Source organism: Microtus oregoni, unplaced genomic scaffold (assembly GCF_018167655.1).
Source record: "Microtus oregoni isolate MIOR12 unplaced genomic scaffold, Mior012 000013F_ref0000133, whole genome shotgun sequence".
NCBI lineage: Eukaryota > Metazoa > Chordata > Mammalia > Rodentia > Cricetidae > Microtus > Microtus oregoni.
Window position 1 is genome coordinate 45,207,266 of NW_024543072.1, and position 19,292 is coordinate 45,226,557.

Sequence of the window (19,292 nt, forward strand, 5' to 3'; positions counted from 1 at the left end):
AGTCTGAATGCTATTGATTTAGCTCACTTGCTGGCCCATGAGCTTCAGGAATCATCTACCTTAAACCCTTTTTTTTTTTAAGTCAGCTTTATTATTTATTTTAAATTTATTCTTATGTCTATTTTATGTGTAAGAGCGTTCTGCTACATATATGTCTGTGTATCTCATGTGTCTGGTACCCCAGGAGGCCAGAAGTGGGTGTTGGGTCCTCTGGGGTTATGAAGAGTTGTGAGCTGCCATGTGGGAACTGGAAATTGAACCCAGGTCTTCTGAAAGAGCAGCCAATGCTCTTAACCACTGAGCCAACCTATGCACCCACCTTGAACTCTTGGCCCTCAGCTCCACCTCCTAAATGCTGGGATTATCAATGTGTTTGTTCCACCAAGCTTGCCTCCTTCTTGCTCAAGGTTGATTTTGACTCTGTAGGTTTTGTATTTGTTTGGGGTTGTTTGTTTTTCATTTGATTTATTTATTTCAAATATATGTGTGAACTTACATAGCCCCATATGTGGAGGTCAGAGGCCAACTTGAGGGAATCAGTCCTCTCCTCCACCATGTGGGTCCTGGGGATTGAACCTGGATGGCTTGGCCGCATCTGCCTTTACAGGCTGAGCCTATACTGCAGGCTCCAACCTTGACTCTTTGTATTGTTTTATTTAGTTTGTTTGTTTACTTACTGTTCAAATTCAGGAATTTGAACCCAAGGACTCTTATACTAAGCAAACATTCTACCATAGAGCTACACTCCCAGCCTCTCTTTGTTTCATAGTTTGTTAATTTGTTAGTACAAGCAAGCAGAATTTATTTTAATATCCATTCATTCCTTTGTATACGAGCATGCTCACATCACAGCATGAGTGTGGAAGTCAGAAGGAAACTTGCAGACATTCCAGGGGTTGAACTTCAGCCCTCAGGTTTGGCTGCAAGTGCCTTGACCGACTGAGCCATCTCATGGGCCCAAAAAGAATGATTTCTTTGTCAAAAAGGTTGCATTTCATTTTTTAGTTGTATATTGGGGGGGGGAGGGGAGATTGAGTGTGGATATTTGCATCTGAGTGCAGTACCCACAGAGGCTTCAGGGTCTCAGGCAGCCCAGACTGACCTTGAACTCTTGATTCTCTAGCCTCCATCTCCCCAATACTGGAATTAAGGTGTGTGCTACCATGCCCAGCTCAGTCAAACTGACAAAAGTTCTTTTATGTTTACTATTCTCTTATTGTAGTACTTACTTTGGCATATAGCCATTTTTTTGGCGGGGGGGGGGGGGATGTTTGTGGGAAAGTGGGCGGTACCAGATATGTTTCACTCTTTATTTTCCCCCATCTAGGTTTTGGAGTGTCACAGACCAAAGCCATCATGACGCTGGTCTCTGGGATTCCAATGGGCCCACCCCGGCTTCCTCTGCAGAAAGCCACCCAGGAGTTTACTGCTAAGGCTGAGGCCAAGCTGAAGAGCCTGGACTTCCTTCCTTTCCCTGGTGTAAGGGAGGGGAACGTGGGAGCCTGCAGCTAGTGCCTGTTGAGTCTGGGTATGCTTACTGAGACTTCACCCATCTTCAATAGTACGTTCTCTTCTCAGGGACTTTTTAGATGATTTTGAGCTAAGCTTTTAGCAAATGGAATCCCACACTAATAAATATTTAAATAACAAATGTGGTTGTTTTGTTTATCAAGACAGGGATTCTCTGCAGAGCCCTAGCTGGCCTGGAACACTACTCTGTCAACCAGGCTGACCTTGAACTCAGAGACCTGCTTGCCTCTGCCACCCAAATTCTGGGATTAAAGGAATGTACCAGTACAATCACCCAGTCTAAATATCAATTATGAACCTAAAAATGTGTGCGTTATAAAATGTTGGCTGCTGAATTTCTTGTAAACAACTTGTTTTCCTCTGCTTTGAGCACGAGACCCTGTTGGCAGGCTGGTGGTGCTGCAGTTGAAAGATACCAAGAGCTGGGGGCATGGTCAGAGCCCAATATAAGCTGCCCCTGAGCACAATAAAGTGGGCATTCTTGGCATTTTTTTTTGTTTTGGGTTTTTTTTTTTTTTTTTTTTTTTTGGTTTTTTGAGACAGGGTTTCTCTGTAGCTTTGGAGCCTGTCCTGGAACTAGCTCTTGTAGACCAGGCTGGGCTCGAACTCCCAGAGATCCGCCTGCCTCTGCCTCCCGAATGAAGGGATTAAAGGCGTGCGCCACCACCGCCCAGCCATTCTTGGCATTTTTGTATCAGAGATGACTCGGGTCCCCCGTGTCACTGTCTGTGTGCATGTGTTTTTAAGTCTCCAGCTTAGTTCCCAGTTCACCTACCATCCCATAGTACAGGCGCTACAATAAAGATGTCATAAACCATAAGTTATTAATTTCACAAAATAATTGTAGAGAAATATCTGGTTATATAGATGAAATGGGACCAAGTGAAAACTAATAATAATTACAATTATTAATTATGTCAATTAATATAGCTACTATTATATCAAATACTGTGTTAATTATATGATTGATTAATAAATTTCATCTGCCTTTTGGGAGCACTCATTGTCTTAATCTTACTTTAAAGTTTTGTAATTTGAGTATTCTATCTCATTGAATTTTTTTGTTTTGTTTCTTTTGAGACAGGGTCTCACCGTGTGGACCAGGCTGGCCTTGAACAGACCAGATGTTTTCAAATAATTTAACTGGGACTGGAGAGATTGCTCAGTGGTTAAGAGCATTGACTTCTCTTCTAGAGGACCCAGGTTCAAATTCCCAGCACCCACATAGCCTCATACCCAATCTGTAACTATAATTCCAGGGGATCTAGTGCCCTCTTCAGTTATGCATGTACTGTCCCCAGGGCCAAAGATGGGACTGGATCACCAAACCTAACTCAGGTCCTCTGGAAGAACAGCAAGGACTCTTAACTGCTGAACCATCTCTCCAATCTGGTAATGCTCCCGCCCCACCAAACAGGGTTTCCCGGGCTGGATGTCTTGGACTCTTTGTAGACCAGGCTGATTTCTAACTCAGAGATCCCCCTGCCTCTGCCTCCTGACTGCTGGGATTAAAGGGGTGCGCCACCCCTGCCACCACCACTGTCTGAATTCTTTTCCTCAGTAATCAAATAGCTTTGTTTTTAATTTAAAGCTGGGACTGGAGAGATGGCTCAGTAGTTAAGAGCGCTTGCTGTTCCAGAGGACCCAGATTCCATTCCCAGCACCTACATGACTGCTCACAACTATTGTTAACTCCAGTTCCAGAGGATCTGATGTCCTCTCTGGCCTCCACAGGTACCAGGCACACATGTGATACGCAGACATACATACAGGCGAATCATTCAGATGTATGAAACATTTTTTATTTTTTATTTATTTTTTATTTTTTTTAAAATTTATTTATTTATTAAGGATTTCTGCCTCCTCCCCGCCACCGCCTCCCATTTCCCTCCCCCTCCCCCGATCAAGTCCCTCTCCCTCATCAGCCCGAAGAGCAATCAGGGTTCCCTGACCTGTGGGAAGTCCAAGGACCGCCCACCTCCATCCAGGTTTAGTAAGGTGAGCATCCAAACTGCCTAGGCTCCTCCAAAGCCAGTATGTGCAGTAGGATCAAAAACCCATTGCCATTGTTCTTGAGTTCTCAGTAGTCCTCATTATCTGCTATGTTCAGCAAGTCCGGTTTTATCCCAGGCTTTTTCAGACCCAGGCCAGCTGGCCTTGGTGAACTCCCGATAGAACATCCCCATTGTCTCAGTGTGTGGGTGTACCCCTCGCGGTCCTGAGTTCCTTGCTCGTGCTCCCTCTCCTTCTACTCCTGATTTGGACCTTGAGATAACATTTTTTAATTTAAAGAAAGCAACCAGGGGCTGGAGAGATGGCTCAGAGGTTAAGAGCAGTGCCTGCTCTTCCAAAGGTCCTGAGTTCAATTCCCAGCAACCACATGGTGGCTCACAACCATCTGTAATGAGGTCTGGTGCCCTCTTCTGGCCTGTAGGCATACAAGCAGACAGAATACTGTATACTTAATAAATAAATAAATATTAAAAAAGAAAAGAAAAAAAGAAAGCAACCAGACCTAAGATAATAGGATAACTTGAAGATAAACATACTTGCTACTAAGTTTGATGACCTCAGTTCAAAGCTAGAAACACACATATATAAGTGTAATCTTTAATTTTTTAAAAGTCAAGTGTGGCAGCTTGAATGAGACTAGCCCCCAAGAGGCTCCTAGGTTTGAATACTTGGTCCCCAGTAGGAAGGATTAAGAGATGCGTTTTTTTTTTTTTTTTTAAAAAAAGGCACTTAAAAGAAATCCCGACTCCTAAGACAGACAGAGCCTGAAGAAACAAGCTCCACCGGGAGCAGAAGCCAGGAACAAATCCAGTCCTGGGAGCCAACCCAGTCTCAGAACACTGGCGGATCAGGACTAAGCCAGCAACCAGATCCAGAGTCAGCTGATCTCCACCAGAACAGGTCCAACTCCAAGCCAGGGACTTCTGCAGGAGAAGATCCAGACCAAGATTTACAGAAACAGAGAGATCAAAGCCATCAGCCTAGGCCAAAGTAGGCCTGATACAGCAAACTCCAAGGGAGCTGACCAAAGCACAGGAGCACTGAGCTATCTCCAGGAACAGGAATAACCAATGGGGTAACTAGAACTGTGACACTGACTGTACCACGAGGAACAACCATCTGAGCTTTGGATTCACTAGCACCTAGAAGATTATTCAACAGAATCTCAGACAGCCCCACCCACACCTATTAGAGGAAAAGATGAGTAGAAAAGGTAAGATCACATGCTACACCACAAAGAGCAACACAATATCGGTAAAACCTAAAGACCCTACAAAAGCAAGACCTGAACAACCAAATATGGATGAACCAGAAGAAAATGATCTAGAAAATAACCTCAAGAGAATGTTTGAAATTCTTTTTTTTTTTTTTTTTCGAGACAGGGTTTCTCTGTGGTTTTGGAGCCTGTCCTGGAACTAGCTCTTTTTTTTTTAAAATATTTATTTATTTATTTATTATGTATACAATATTCTGTCTGCATGTATGTCTGCAGGCCAAAGGAGGGCACCAGACCTCATTACAGATGGTTGTGAGCCACCATGTGGTTGCTGGTAATTGAACTCAGGACCTTTGGAAGAGCAGGCAATGCTCTTAACCACTGAGCCATCTCTCCAGCCCTGGAACTAGCTCTTGTAGACCAGGCTGGTCTCGAACTCACAGAGATCCGCCTGCCTCTGCCTCCCGAATAAAGGGATTAAAGGCGTGCGCCACCACCGCCCAGCTGAAATTCTTAAAGATGAAATGAGAAATTACCTTAAAGAAATGGAGGAAAAAACAAAAAATTGGAAGATATCAGCAAATCACTTAAAGAAAACCAAGAAAAAGAACTCAGACATATAAAAGAAACTATTCAGGACTTGAAAACTGAGATGGAAAAAATAAAGAAAACACAAGCGAAAGGAATTATAGAAACAGAAATGAGAAAAAGAACAGGAACCACAAACATAAGCATGAACAGCAGAACACAAGAGATGGAAGAGAGAATCTCAAGCACTGAAGATACAATAGAGGAAATAGACTCATCAATCAAAGAAAACATTAAATCTAACAAAAGCTTAACCCAAAATATCCATGAAATATGGGACACCGTGAAAAGGCCAAATCTTAGAATAATAGGTATAGAAGAAGGAGAAGTTCAACTCAAAGGCACAGAAAATTTATTTAATAAAATCATAGAAGGAAACTTTCCCTACCTAAAGAAAGATATGCCTATGAAGATACAAGAAGCTTACAGAACACCAAACAGACTAGACACACAAAAAAAAGTCCTTTCACCACATAATAATCAAAACACTAAACATACAGAGTAAAGAAAGAATATTAAGAGCTGCAAAGGAAAAAGGCCAAGTAACATATAAAGGTAGACCTATCAGAATTACATCTGACTTCTCATTGGAGACAATGAAAGCCAGAAGGTCATTCTCAAGCATTATGCAGACATTAAGAGACCACAGATGCCAGCCCAGACTACTATACCCAGAAAAACTATTGATCACCATAGAAGGACAAAACAAGATATTCCATGACAAATCTAGATTTCACCAATACCTAGCCACAAACCCAGCCCTACACAAAATAATAGAAGGAAAACTCCAACCCAAGGAAGATGGCTACACCAAAAAAAACACAGACAATTGATGATCTCATTACAGCAAATCCCAAAGAAGAAAAAAATAGCGCAAATTAACATCACCAACAATGAAAACTAAATTAAGAGGAGATAGCAACCACTAGTCATTAATATCCCCTAATGTAAAGGGAATCAACTCACCTATAAAAAGGAACAGGCTAACAGATTGGATACGAAAACAGAATCCATCCTTCTGCATACAAAAAATGCATCTCAACCTCAAAGATAGACATCCGTCTCAGAGTAAAGGGTTGGGGAAAATATACCAATCAAAAGTACCTAAGAAACAAGCAGGTGTAGCATCCTAATATCTAACAAAATAGACTTCAGGGGGCTGGAGAGATGGCTCAGTGGTTAAGAGCATTGCCTGCTCTTCCGAAGGTCCTGAGTTCAATTCCCAGCAACCACATGGTGGCTCACAACCATCTGTAATGAGGTCTGGTGCCCTCTTCTGGCTTGCAGGAAGAATATTGTATACATAATAAATAAATAATTTAAAAAAAAACAAAATAGATTTCAAGCTAAAATCAGTCAAAAGAGACAAAGAAGGACATTTCATATTAGTCACAGGGAAAATCCATCAAGAGGAAATTTCAATACTGAACATCTATGCCCTAATACAAAGGTACCCTCATATGTCAAAGAAATACTTCTAAAGCTTAAATCATATATTAAGCCCCCACACACACTAATAGTGGGAGACTTCAACACTCCCCTCTTACCACTAGACAGGTAAGTCAGACAAAAATGAACAGAGAAATAAGAGAACTAGCAGATATTATGAATCAAATGGACTTAACAGACATCTATAGAATATTCCATCCAAACAGAAAAGAATATACATTTTTCTCAGCATCTCATGGAACCTTCTCAAAAACTGACCAAATATTCAGTAACAAAACAAACCTCAACAAATACAAAAAAAAAATGGAATAACCCAATGTGCCTTATCAGATCACCATGCTTTAAAACTAGAAGTCAACAGCAATACTAATTCCAGAAAACCCACAAACACATAGAAATTAAACAATACTCACCTGAATCATCAATGGGTCAAGGAAGAAATAAAGGGGGGAATTAAAGAGTTCCTAAAATTCAATGAAAATGACCACACAGCCGGGTGGTGGTGGCTCACACCTTTAATCCCAGCAGGAGGAAGAGGGAGGCGGATCTCTGTGAGTTTGAGGCCAGCCTGGTCTACAAGAGCTAGTTCCAGGACAGGCTCCAAAAGCCACAGAGAAACTCTGTCTTGAAAAACCAAAAAAAAAAAAAAAAATTACCAGAACACTATTAATACAAGTAGCTTGGACAATAAACTATAAAAATAAAAAAAAAAGAAAAAAAGAAAATGATCACACAACATACCCAAATTTATGGGACACAATGAAAGCAGCGTTAAGAGGCAAGTTCACAGCACTAAATGCCTACATAAAGAAGCTGGGGAAATCCCACACTAGTGAATTAACAGAACATTTGAAAACTCAATAGAATCAATAAATCAATAAATATCAATGAAATAAAAAAAGGAAAAAAAGAGGGAGAAACAGGCCGGGTGGTGGCAGTGCAAGCCTTTAATCCCTGGGAAGGCAGAGGCAGGAGGATTTCTGTGAGTTCAAGGCCAGCCTGTTCTACAAAGCGAGTTCCAGGACAGGCTCCAAAGCAACACAGAGAGACCCTGTCTCAAAAAAAAAAAAAAAAAACAAAGAGAGAGAAAGAAAAACATCCAGAGTGGGGGGGGAGGGGGCAGGGAGTGGGAGAGTGGAAGAGAGCAGTGAAGCTGCAGTGGACATACTGAGAGATAGCAAGAGATGAACAGAGCACACTCAGAGCAAGAAGACAGCCAGAGAGAGGAAGTGAGAATGGTGAGTGTAGCTGGGAGGGGGGAGCCTGGGGAGGGGTACTGCAGGGTGAGGATAGAGGGAGCCTGGAGGTCAGCCTGGGCTTTGATGTGCAATCACTGGTACTGGTACACTTCACTGGAGCCCTGTGTCCCTTTTGCCCTTCAGGGAAGTGACTCCTTTAGGCAGAGGGAACAGGCCTCATGTGTTCCTGAGGAATGCTGGCTTTTTTTTTTTCCTAGACAGGGTTTCTCTGTGGCTTTGGAGCCTGTCCTGGAACTAGCTCTGTAGACCAGGCTGGTCTCGAACTCATAGTGATCCACCTGCCTCTGCCTCCCAAGTGCTGGGATTAAAGGCGTGCACCACCATCGCCCGGCTGGAATGCTGGCTTTTATGTAGTAAGTGCCAGAAACCTTTATTTAGTCCAGCTTGAGGTCATTTCTGGACATTTGGACCTGAGACCTAAGGAAAACCAAATAACACAAGGTGACAGTGTGTGTGTGTGTGTGTGTGTGTGTGTGTGTGTGTGTGCTCTCTTCCCACCCCGGTGTTCATGGGGATCCTCCCCTTTCCTCTCTCCCTTCAGTCCTTCCTGCTCTGTCTGGCCTCAATCTTGCTGTGATCCTCTAGCCCCTGCCTCCTGAATGCTGGAATTGAAGGTATGTCAGGAGCTATCTCCCCCTAAAAATCATTTATGTCAGGAGCCAACTCCCCCTAAAAATCTTTACAGGAACCACCGCCCTGAGGGGTCTGCAAAGAGTTCCACACCCTAACAATTGTTCTATTGACAGAGCCTACCCCACACCCAATTATCTGTTAATAGAGAGCTGTTAGCGGAACCGCCCCACATTCCAAACTATCTAGAGAACTAGGTGTGTCAACCTGTGAACCTACGTGACCTGACCAAACGCAACCTCCTGGCCTTCATGACGTGGACCACGTGGCAAGATTCCATGCCCCTGCCCCCATCCCAAGCCAAACTCCTCATCCTATGTAAGCTGTAACCCTGACTCTAATAAACGGAGGCTCTGACAAAGCTAGCATGGCCTTCTTCCTCTCTTTCCCCCCCATATCTTCCAGATAGCACCTCCCCAGGACCCTGGAATTACTGAACTGCCGGGCGGGTTACAACCCCTAGACTGAGTAACCCGCCGAAGCAGTTTACAAAGGTATGTGCCACAATACCATACAAATTAATTTTCCCATGAAAATAAATATTGCGCAGGGCGGTGGTGGCACATGCCTTCAATTCCAGTGCTCGGCAAAGGCAGGCTGATCCGAGAGCCCCGGAGCTCTGATGGGGTTGGGTTTTTGTAGTAGCAAAGGTGGGGTGTCTGTTGGCAGGTGATCCTATGGTTGGAACGTTAGGAATTTTCTTTGGATGGTCTGTTCCTGGATGGTGCCTGGGTAATATCAGTTTGTTTTTCTTGGAACCTGGGTAAACTACTAAGACTCAGGCCTCTATTGAGTTTGTCTTGGCTGTGTGCTACAATAGAGATCCACCTTCCCGAGTGCTGGGATTAAAAACTTGTGACACAAACCGGGTGGTGGTGGCGCACGCCTTTAATCCCAGCACTCGGGAGGCAGAGGCAGGCGGATCTCTGTGAGTTCGAGGCCAGCCTGGTCTACAAGAGCTAGTTCCGGGACAGGCACCAAAGCTACAGAGAAACCTTGTCTCGAAAAGCCAAAAAAAAAAAAAAAAAAAAAAAAAGAACTAGTTTCCAGAACAGGCTCCAAAGCTACAAAGAAACCCTCTCTTGAAAAACATAACAAAACAAAAAAACAAAACAAAACAAAAAATTACCAGAGTCGCCTGGGCAGTGGTGGTGCATACCTTTACTTCCAGCACTCAGGAGGAAGAGGCAGGCAGATCTCTATGAGTCTGAGAACAGCCACTGGTCTACAGAGCGAATTCCAGGACAGGCTCCAAAACTACAGAGAAACCCTGTCTCGAAACAAAACGAAACAAAATAAAATCAGGGCAGGATTTTTCTTCTTCTTTTTTTTTTTTTTTTTTTTTTTTTGATTTTTCGAGACAGGGTTTCTCCGTAGCTTTTGGTTCCTGTCCTGGAACTAGCTCTTGTAGACCAGGCTGGCCTCGAACTCACAGAGATCCGCCTGCCTCGGCCTCCCGAGTGCTGGGATTAAAGGCGTGCGCCACCACCGCCCGGCATGAGTTTTTCTTCTTAGACACCCAAATGTTTTGTGTTGCAGCCTCTGTTTAAAGATAAAATCTGAACTCAGCTCCCTGGGAAAGCTGTCGGTACAGAGCAGCCTGGAGACTGGTCATACCTAGGACTTCTTGTGCCTTTACTTAAAGCATAGGAAAGTGCCGTGGGCAGATCACAAAATTAGGAGTGGGGAGGAATGCATGCACTTTCTTAGAAAAGCTCACAATTTGACAGATAATTTTTCCCCTTTATTATTATCCAAAAGCATAGGGAATCCCCACTCTCAGGGAACTTTCTAGAACGACTGCAACTCAAACCCACATCTCTACCCGCCTCATACAGTCTTCTTTTCTTTTCTTTATTTTTTTTTCTTTTTTCTTTTTTTGGTTTTCCGAGACAAGGTTTTGCTGTAGCTTTAGAGCCTGGCCTGGAACTAGCTCTTCTAGACCAGGCTGGCCTCAAACTCACACAGATTCGCCTGCCTCTGCCTCCCGACTGCTGGGATGAAAGGCGTGCACCACCACTGCCTGGCTCTTTTTGTTTTGGTTTGGTTTTTCGAGTCAGGGTTTTCCTGTGTAACAGCCCTAGCTGTCCTGGAACTAGCTCTTTTAGACCAGGCTAGCCTCGAACTCACAGGGATTCACCTGCCTCTGTACAGTCTTTTCTTGTGTGGGAAGGGTGAATGGAACCTGCAGCCCTTCACATAGAGAAGAGCAAACAATACATCAACTCATTAAATCACCCCCTACCATATGCTTGTTCAAACCCAGGTCTTCTTCAATGAAACCAAGAAGAAAACTTGAAACCAAGGTTACGCAAACAGCAGCTCCTAGGCTTTGAGTACTCATTTGAGTAGACAAAATACCAACTAAATTGTAGTTTTTCTGTCAATACTTTACTTACATGAAATAATGTGAAACACGGAACACTTTTAAGTTAGACAACCAAGAGGATTTTTTGAAGGATTATCTGACATCATCATCACACAGCTATTAAGCATAATGTGGGCAGAACCTATACCCCGGTAGGACATTTCTTTTGGATTTTCGAGACAGGGTTTCTCCATAGCTTTTTTTCGTTCCTGTCCTGGAACTAGCTCTTGTAGACCAGGCTGGCCTCAAACTCAAAGAGATCCGCCTGCCTCTGCCTCCCGAGTGCTGATATTAAAGGCATGTGTCACCACCGCCAGGCTCCCGGCAGGACTTTTATCTCTGAACATGAGAGTGGTCAAATTCTGAAAGATAACCACTAAGGAAACCATGGCTAATATATCTATCTCCTACGCAACAGCTAGACTATACCTCAGAAATTTCAGTGTCCTACATTTGAGCCAGACCTTGGGTGTGCCAGTATGGAAGGCCTCCTTGTCAAATTGGGAGCGTAGGCCCCAGCACCTCGCATCTATCCCAGCCCCCAGGCCTGGTGTGGACTCCAAATCCCAGCAGGCCAGGTCCTTACCCCTCCCTGGGGGTGGGGTCAGGACCACTTCCCTCCCCCCCACCCAGGGTATTTAAGGGATCTCCCGAAGGAGGAACTGGTCCCATTTCCTTCCTCCCTGGGTCACGTTAGAGGGGCTTCCCGGTTTCCTCCTTGGGGCCACCTGAGAGCGCAGAACTCCCATTAAACCTGGATATTTCTTAATTCGGCTTGTTTTGATTTGGCTTGATTGGGAATTTTGTGTCGGCAGGGAGCTCGCATTAGGAAATTTAGTAAGTATTCCTAACACTTGTAAGTGCAACCATTGAGGAACCAGCCTTCTCAACCGCTAGCCAGCGCATGTCCTCAGAAAAGTGCATCAGCATCTTTGGGGTTAAACCCAAGTCCTGTGTGCCGCATGCAAGGTTACTTTTCCTGTAGCTTTGATAAAGTGCTCAACAAAAGTGCCTGAGCAGACACAGAGAGGGAAGGTCATGGTCCCTGCTGCAAGGAGCTTGAGGCAGCTGGCTGGTCACAGCTGGCAGTCATGAGACAGAGGGACAAATGCCTGCGCTGGGTTCACTGTCTGTCAGGGTTGTATTGTTTTCAGTTTATTTTAGACAGGGTCTCACTATGTATCTCTGAGTGGCCTGGAACTCACTATGTAGACCAGACTAGGTTCACACTCAGCTTGGTCTGCCTCCTGAGGGTTCAGATTAAAGGCGTGTACCCTCACTCCTTCTAGACTCTCTTTTTTTGTTGTTTCTTTCTCTTTTTTTTGTTTTTTGTTTGTTTGTTTGTTTTTCCCTAGACAGGGTTTCTCTGTGTAGCCTTGGCTGTCCTGGTATTAGCTCTGTAGACCAGTCTGGCCTCGAACTCACAGAGTTCTGCCTGCCTCTGCGGGATGTGCAGAGTGCTGGGATTAAAGGTGTGCACCACCTTTTTTTCTTTTTTGATATTTATTGAGCTCTACATTTTTTTTTTTTTTAGTTTTTCGAGACAGGGTTTCTCTGTGGTTTTGGAGCCTGTCCTGGAACTAGCTCTTGTAGACCAGGCTGGTCTCGAACTCCCAGAGATCCGCCTGCCTCTGCCTCCCGAGTGCTGGGATTAAAGGCGTGCGCCACCACCGCCCGGCCCTGAGCTCTGCTCATTTTTCTCTGCTCCCCTCCCTCCTTTCCCCTCCCCTCCAGCCCTCTCCCACCGTCCCCATGCTCCCAATTTGCTCAGGAGATCTTGTCTTTTTCTGCTTCCCGTGTAGATTAGATGTACAAAGGTACGTCTCTCTTAATGTCCGCATTGTTGTCTAAATTCTCTGGGATTGTGGTTTGTAGGCTGGCTTTCTTTGCTTTATGTCTAAAAACCACCTATGAGTGAGTACATGTGATACTTGCTTTTCTGTGTCTGGGTTACCTCACTCAAAATAATGTTTTCTAGCTCCATCATTTTCCTGCAAAATTCAATGTCGTTATTTTTTTCTGCTGTGTAGTACTCCATTGTGTAAATGCACCACATTTTTCTTTTCCATTCTTTAGTTGAGGGGCATTTAGGTTGTTTCCAGGTTCTGGCTATGACAAACAAAGCTGCTCTGAACATAGTTGAGCACATGTCCTTGTGGCACGATTGAGCAGCCTTTGGATATATACCCAAAATTGGTATTACTGGGTCTTGCGGAAGGTTGTTTCCTAATTTTCTGAGAAATGACCACACTGACATACAAAGGGGCTGTACCAGCTTGCATTCCCACCAGCAATGCAGAAGTATTCCCTTTTCCCCACAACCTCTCCAGCATACATTGTCATCAGTGTTTTTGATCTTGGCCATTCTTACAGGTGTAAGATGGAATCTCAGAGTTGTTTTGATTTGCATTTCTCTGATGACTAAGGATGTTGAACATTTCCTTAAGTGTCTTTCAGCCATTTCAGATTCCTCTGTTGAGACTTCTCTGTTTAGGTCTGTACTCCATTTTTTTTTTTTTTGGATTATGTGATCTTTTGGTGTCCAATTTCTTGAGTTCTTTGTATATTTTGGAGATCAGACCTCTGTCTGATGTGAGGTTTCCATTCTGTAGGCTGTCGTTTTGTCTTGTTGACATGTCCTTTGCTTTACAGAAGCTTTTCGGTTTCAGGAGGTCCCATTTATTAATTCTCTCAGTGTCTGTGCTGCTGGCGTTACATTTAGGAAGTGGTTCCCCGTGCCAATGCGTTCAAGTGTACTTCCCACTTTCTCTTCTATAAGGTTCAGTGTAGCTGGCTTTATGTTGAGGTCTTTGATCCATTTGGACTTGAGTTTTGTGCATGATGATAGATATGGGTCTATTTTAATTTTTTTTTTTTGATTTTTTGAGACAGGGTTTCTCCGTAGCTTTTGGTTCCTGTCCTGGAACTAGCTCTTGTAGACCAGGCTGGCCTCGAACTCACAGAGATCCGCCTGCCTCTGCCTCCCAAGTGCTGGGATTAAAGGCGTGTGCCACCACCACCTGGCTATTTTCATTTTTTTACATGTTGATATCCAGTTATGCCAGCACCACTTGTTAAATATGCTTTCTTTTTTTCATTTGATATTTTTTGTTTCTTTATCAAATATCAGGTGTTTGAAGATGTGTGGATTGGTATCTGGGTCTTCTATTCGGTTCCATTGGTCTTCCTGTCTGTTCTTATGCCAAGACTCACTTTCTTAAATAGTCCAGAATTCCATTCCAGGAAATAGTGCCACCCACAATGGCTGAGTCTTTCTTCCTCAGTTAACCTAATTAAGATTAATTGATTGGGCCGGGTGGTGGTGGCGCACGCCTTTAATCCCAGCACTCGGGAGGCAGAGGCAGGCGGATCTCTGGGAGTTCGAGACCAGCCTGGTCTACAAGAGCTAGTTCCAGGACAGGCTCCAAAACCACAGAGAAACCCTGTCTCGAAAAACCAAAAAAAAAAAAAAAAAAAGATTAATTGATTGGGCCAAGCTCTGGTCATGTATCCCTGCACTCAAAGGGCAAAGGCAGGTGGACCTCTAGGAGGCCAGCCTGGTCTACAGACTGAGTTCCAGGACAGCCAAGCTACACAGAGAAACACTGTCTCAAAAAACAAAACAAAAAGGTTAATTAATTAATCTTTTTTTAAATTTTTTAATGATTTATTTATCTTTATTTTATATGCATTGGTGTGAAGGTGTCAGATCCCCTGGAACTGGATTTTCAGACAGTTGTGAGCTGCCATGTGGGTGCTGGGAATTGAACCTGGGTCCTCTGAAAGAGCAGTCAGTGTTCTTAACCACTGAGCCATTTCTCCAGCCCCCTTAATTAATTAATCTAACTAACTGGTTTAACACAGAGTAACTGCATTCTAGTATACAAAAATATAATGTCAAATGTCAAAATTACAATTAAGTAGAAAAAAGGATGAAGTGATCGTGGTGCGTGTGGCGGTGGCACACGCCTTTAATCCCAGCACTTGGGAGGCAGAGGCAGGCAGATCTCTGTGAGTTCTAGGCTATCCTGGTCTACAAGAGCTAGTTCCAGGACAGGCTCCTAAGCTACAGAGAAACCCTGTCTCAAAAAAAAAAATCCCAGCCCTTTATAGGCAGAAGCAGGAAGATCTCTGTGAGTTTGAGGCCAGCTTGGTCTATACAGTGAGTTCCAGGTCAGCCATGGTTACACATGAAACCCTGTCTCGGGGGCAGGGTGAGGAAGGAAAGAATAAATTGTGGCAAAGAGTGTTTCTGAAATATATCTCAATTTGTGTCAGAGCCAAAATATGAGTTTTTAATAACTGTTTGTTTCGTTTTTGAGAAATCATGTGATATAGCCCAGACTGGCCCAAACTACATTTAGTAACCCAATAACCTTGAATTTTTAGCTGTCCTTCCTCTATTTCTTTTGTTGTTTGTTTTTGCAAGACAGTTTCTCTGTGTAGTTCTGACTGTCTTGGAACTCGATCTGTAGACCAAGCTGGCCTCCAACTCACAGAGATCAGCCTGCCTCTGCCTCCCAAGTGCTGGGTTTAAAAGTGTGTGCCACCATCACCCTGGCCTTCCTCTACCACTTAAGTGTAGGGTTTATAGGCATATGCTACCATACCTGGTTTATGAGCTACTAGGAATCAAACTCATGGGTTCTTAATTGTACACAGTCTACCAAATGAGCTACATTCCTAATTGGAAAATAATCTATTTATTATTATAATGGTCTGACCTGTCCCTTTAAGAGACAAGCCCTGCCCCCCCCCCATCCACCACAGCTAAGGCAGGGGGATCTTCTTTTTTTTTTTTAAATCTCATTTCTTTTTTTTTTTAATTTTATTTTTTTGATTTATTTATTTTTATTATGTATACAACATTCCTTCCATGTGTGCCTGCATGCCAGAAGAGGGCACCAGATCTCATTATAGGTAGCTGTGAGCCACCATGTGGTTGCTGGAAATTGAACTCAGGACCTTTGGAAGAGCAGACAATGCTCTTAACCTCTGAGCCATCTCTCCAGCCCCCAGGGGATCTTCTTATGCTTCTGGCCTGAGTTCTCTCCCTTTCCACCTCTCTCCTAAAGTGGTAGCTGCTGCCAAGGCTCCTCTCCTCCACCCCTCCCCCCGCCCCTGGTTTTCTCTCTCTCTGCTCTTCCCCCTTCCATAACCCACTAAATAAATATCCATCTTAACTGCCGACTGGCTTGGTGTCTCACCTGCCATGCGGCCAGCCATTGTCTTGCACCCACTGCCCACTGCAGCCACTCACGGAACTGCACCATCCCTGCCCGGGGACTGGCTACCTTCCTGGCCCACTGTATCTCAGTCTCTCACCCACCATGTGGCTCCTACCTCATGGCCCACTGCCGCCACTTGGGGACCTGCAGCATTTCTGCCACTGCACCCCTTGGGGAACAGTGCCATTTTCACTTAAACCATAACAATTATTTATTTATAATTATTTATTTATTTGTTTATTTATTATGTATACAATATTCTGTGGCCAGAAGAGGGCACCAGACCCCATTACAGATGGTTGTGAGCCACCATGTGGTTGCTGGGAATTGAACTCAGGACCTTTGGAAGAGCAGGCAGTGCTCTTAACCTCTGAGCCATCTCTCCAGCCCTGGGCTGTGTTTTTTTTTTTTTTTTTTTTTTAAATACTTATTTATTTATTATGTATACAATATTCTGTCTGTATGTATGCCTGAAGGCCAGAAGAAGGTGTCAGACCTCTTTACAGATGGTTGTGAGCCACCATGTGGTTGCTGGGAATTGAACTCAGGACCTTTGGAAGAGCAGGCAATGCTCTTAACCACCAAGCCATCTCTCCAGCCCCTGGGCTGTGTTTTGAAATAAGGTCTCCCTATATAAATGAGGCTGGTCTTGAACTCACAGAGATATGCTTTCTCGGGCTCTCCTGTCCTGGGATTAAAGGCATACACTCTACCACACATGCTGTAAGATTTATTTTGATTTTATGTGTATGGGTGTTCTGCCTGCCTGGATGTTTGTGTATCACATGCATGCACTACCTGAGGAGGCCAGAAGGAAGACTCCTCAGACTGGAGTCACAGACAGTTGTTACCACCTTGTGGGTGCTGGGGACTGAACCTGGGTCTTCTGTATAAACAATTAGTGCTCTTAACTGCTGAACCATCTCTTCAGTCACAGAAAAATGAATCTTGAGTGATTCCAGACTCTGCTGCATACTAACAGACTGAAAACACACAGTCCTCTTTAAGCCTCTCTCTTAGCTAGTGTTGTTCCTAGGATTTGAGCACAGAGACCTACTACAGTAGTGGAAAGTTGCATTGTGTGGTGTGACATGGCTGTTGTACCATAAGCATGGTTTTACATGCAAACTCTGCGACCCGAAGTCCCCAGGAAAGAGTTACACCTATGTTACATGCAAACTCTGTCACCCGAAGTCCCCAGGAAAGAGCTACACCTACGTTACATGCAAACTCTGCGACCCGAAGTCCCCAGGAAAGAGCTACACCTATGTTAAAGAGTCTACAGAGCTGATAGCCTGTTTAGCATATCAGGGGTTCTGGAGCGCTGGGAAGAAATTATTATTTTTTTTAAGATTTATTTCTTTATTATGTATACAACATTCTGCCTCCATGTATGCCCACACGCCAGAAGAGGGCACCAGATCTCAGTACAGATGGTTGTGTGAGCCACCATATGGTTGCTGGGAATTGAACTCAGGACCTCTGGAAGAGCAGTCTTAACCATTGAGCCATCTCTCCAGCCCCTGGGAAGAAATTATTGAGTGCTAACTTAGTCCCCTACATAGCCACTTATTGCCTCCCTCTGTGTTTGACCTTTTGACTCTCAGGAATGTGCAGATAGACCCTGGCTTTTCCCAACCTAACAACCATCAGGTTGCATTTGAGGCCTGGAACAGATACTTCTTTGCTTCAACTGTTACCCACCTCCAGGATGCTTCCACCAAGATACTTGAAAATAAAGTGTCTTGACTTATAGTTTCCTTTATTCTATTACTATAAAAGCCTCATGAGACTGCTATTATGTGGAAACTCAGTGCTTGAGGTTACCTGAATGTGTGTTTCCGGTCCGTGGTCACTCATATTTGACTCTGAAATAAACTCTTATTCTCTTTGAGGTGAAAGCTGTGCTTTTTGCTGTCACAGTGGAAATACCAGCCCCACCATTTAAAGTGTGACCTACAATAACTAGAATTTCAGGCAAACACCTGAGCTCCAGTAGTCTTAAGTTCTGCTATACATCCTGATACACCAATTAAAAATAAGATAAATGAGCCGGGCGATGGTGGCGCACGCCTTTAATCCCAGCACTCGGGAGGCAGAGGCAGGCAGATCTCTGTGAGTTCGAGACCAGCCTGGTCTACAGAGCTAGTTCCAGGACAGGCTCCAAAGCCACAGAAAAACCCTGTCTTGAAAAACAAAAAACAAAACAAAACACAAAAAAAAAAGATAAATGATACGGAGAAAGGGGGTTTTACCAATGTGCGCATTGGGAAGAATGGCAGAGGAGGGCCCAGTGACCCCACATCCATCCGTGTGTAGGGTACTGACATTAGCTCTAGGTTGAAGGAAAGGAAGAATGGGGGAGGGGCCGAGCAAAAGGTTTGTGCAGTCTTGGTCAAGGCATGGCGGTTGGCTGTTTTCTCAGGTCTGGTTCTACAAGAGGCTATAAAGAAGTCCTTGTTGCTTGGGAGGACAAGCTGGTTCTTGGAGATGATTACTGTTTTGCCAGAGGGCAGCCTTGCCATTATACATACATAATTACCTTCATTTGGGTTTGCCCCTAGAGGCTCTGCTTTTCCTGTATTTCAGGATAACTTCAGGTTTTCTTTTTCTTTTTTTTTTTTTTTTTTTTTTTGGTTTTTCGAGACAGGGTTTCTCTGTGGTTTTGGAGCCTGTCCTGGAACTAGCTCTTGTAGACCAGGCTAGCCTCGAACTCACAGAGATCCGCCTGCCTCTGCCTCCCGAGTGCTGGGATTAAAGGCGAACTTCAGGTTTTCGATTGAGAGTCTTATTGGCCTTTGGGCAGAGGAGTATCTTGACCAGGACACTGTAAAAAGCTGAGCCCTTGTTTCTCTTATCTTTGTGCCTTCAGCCTTGAAGAGTGACACATAGTAGGTATCAGTGGTTTTTATTTCTTTGTATTTTTTAGTTTGTTTTGTTGTTTTCGGTTTTTCAAGACAGGGTTTCTTTATGTAGCTTTGGCTGTCCTGGAATTCACGCTGTTGACCAGG

General features: G+C 44.0%; 1 protein-coding gene across 2 annotated transcripts in view; it reads left to right on the forward strand.

Annotated features, from left to right (window-relative positions):
• Npl (N-acetylneuraminate pyruvate lyase) overlaps nt 1–2,028 on the forward strand; it is a 40,290-nt gene extending 38,262 nt beyond the window's left edge. For both annotated transcript variants that reach the window (XM_041662889.1, XM_041662890.1), the window contains one exon: nt 1,328–2,028. In XM_041662889.1, the coding sequence (XP_041518823.1) occupies nt 1,328–1,512 (185 nt within the window). In that variant the 3' untranslated portion in view covers nt 1,513–2,028. The remainder of the gene's footprint in view (nt 1–1,327) is intronic.
• Nucleotides 2,029–19,292: the final 17,264 nt, after the last annotated feature.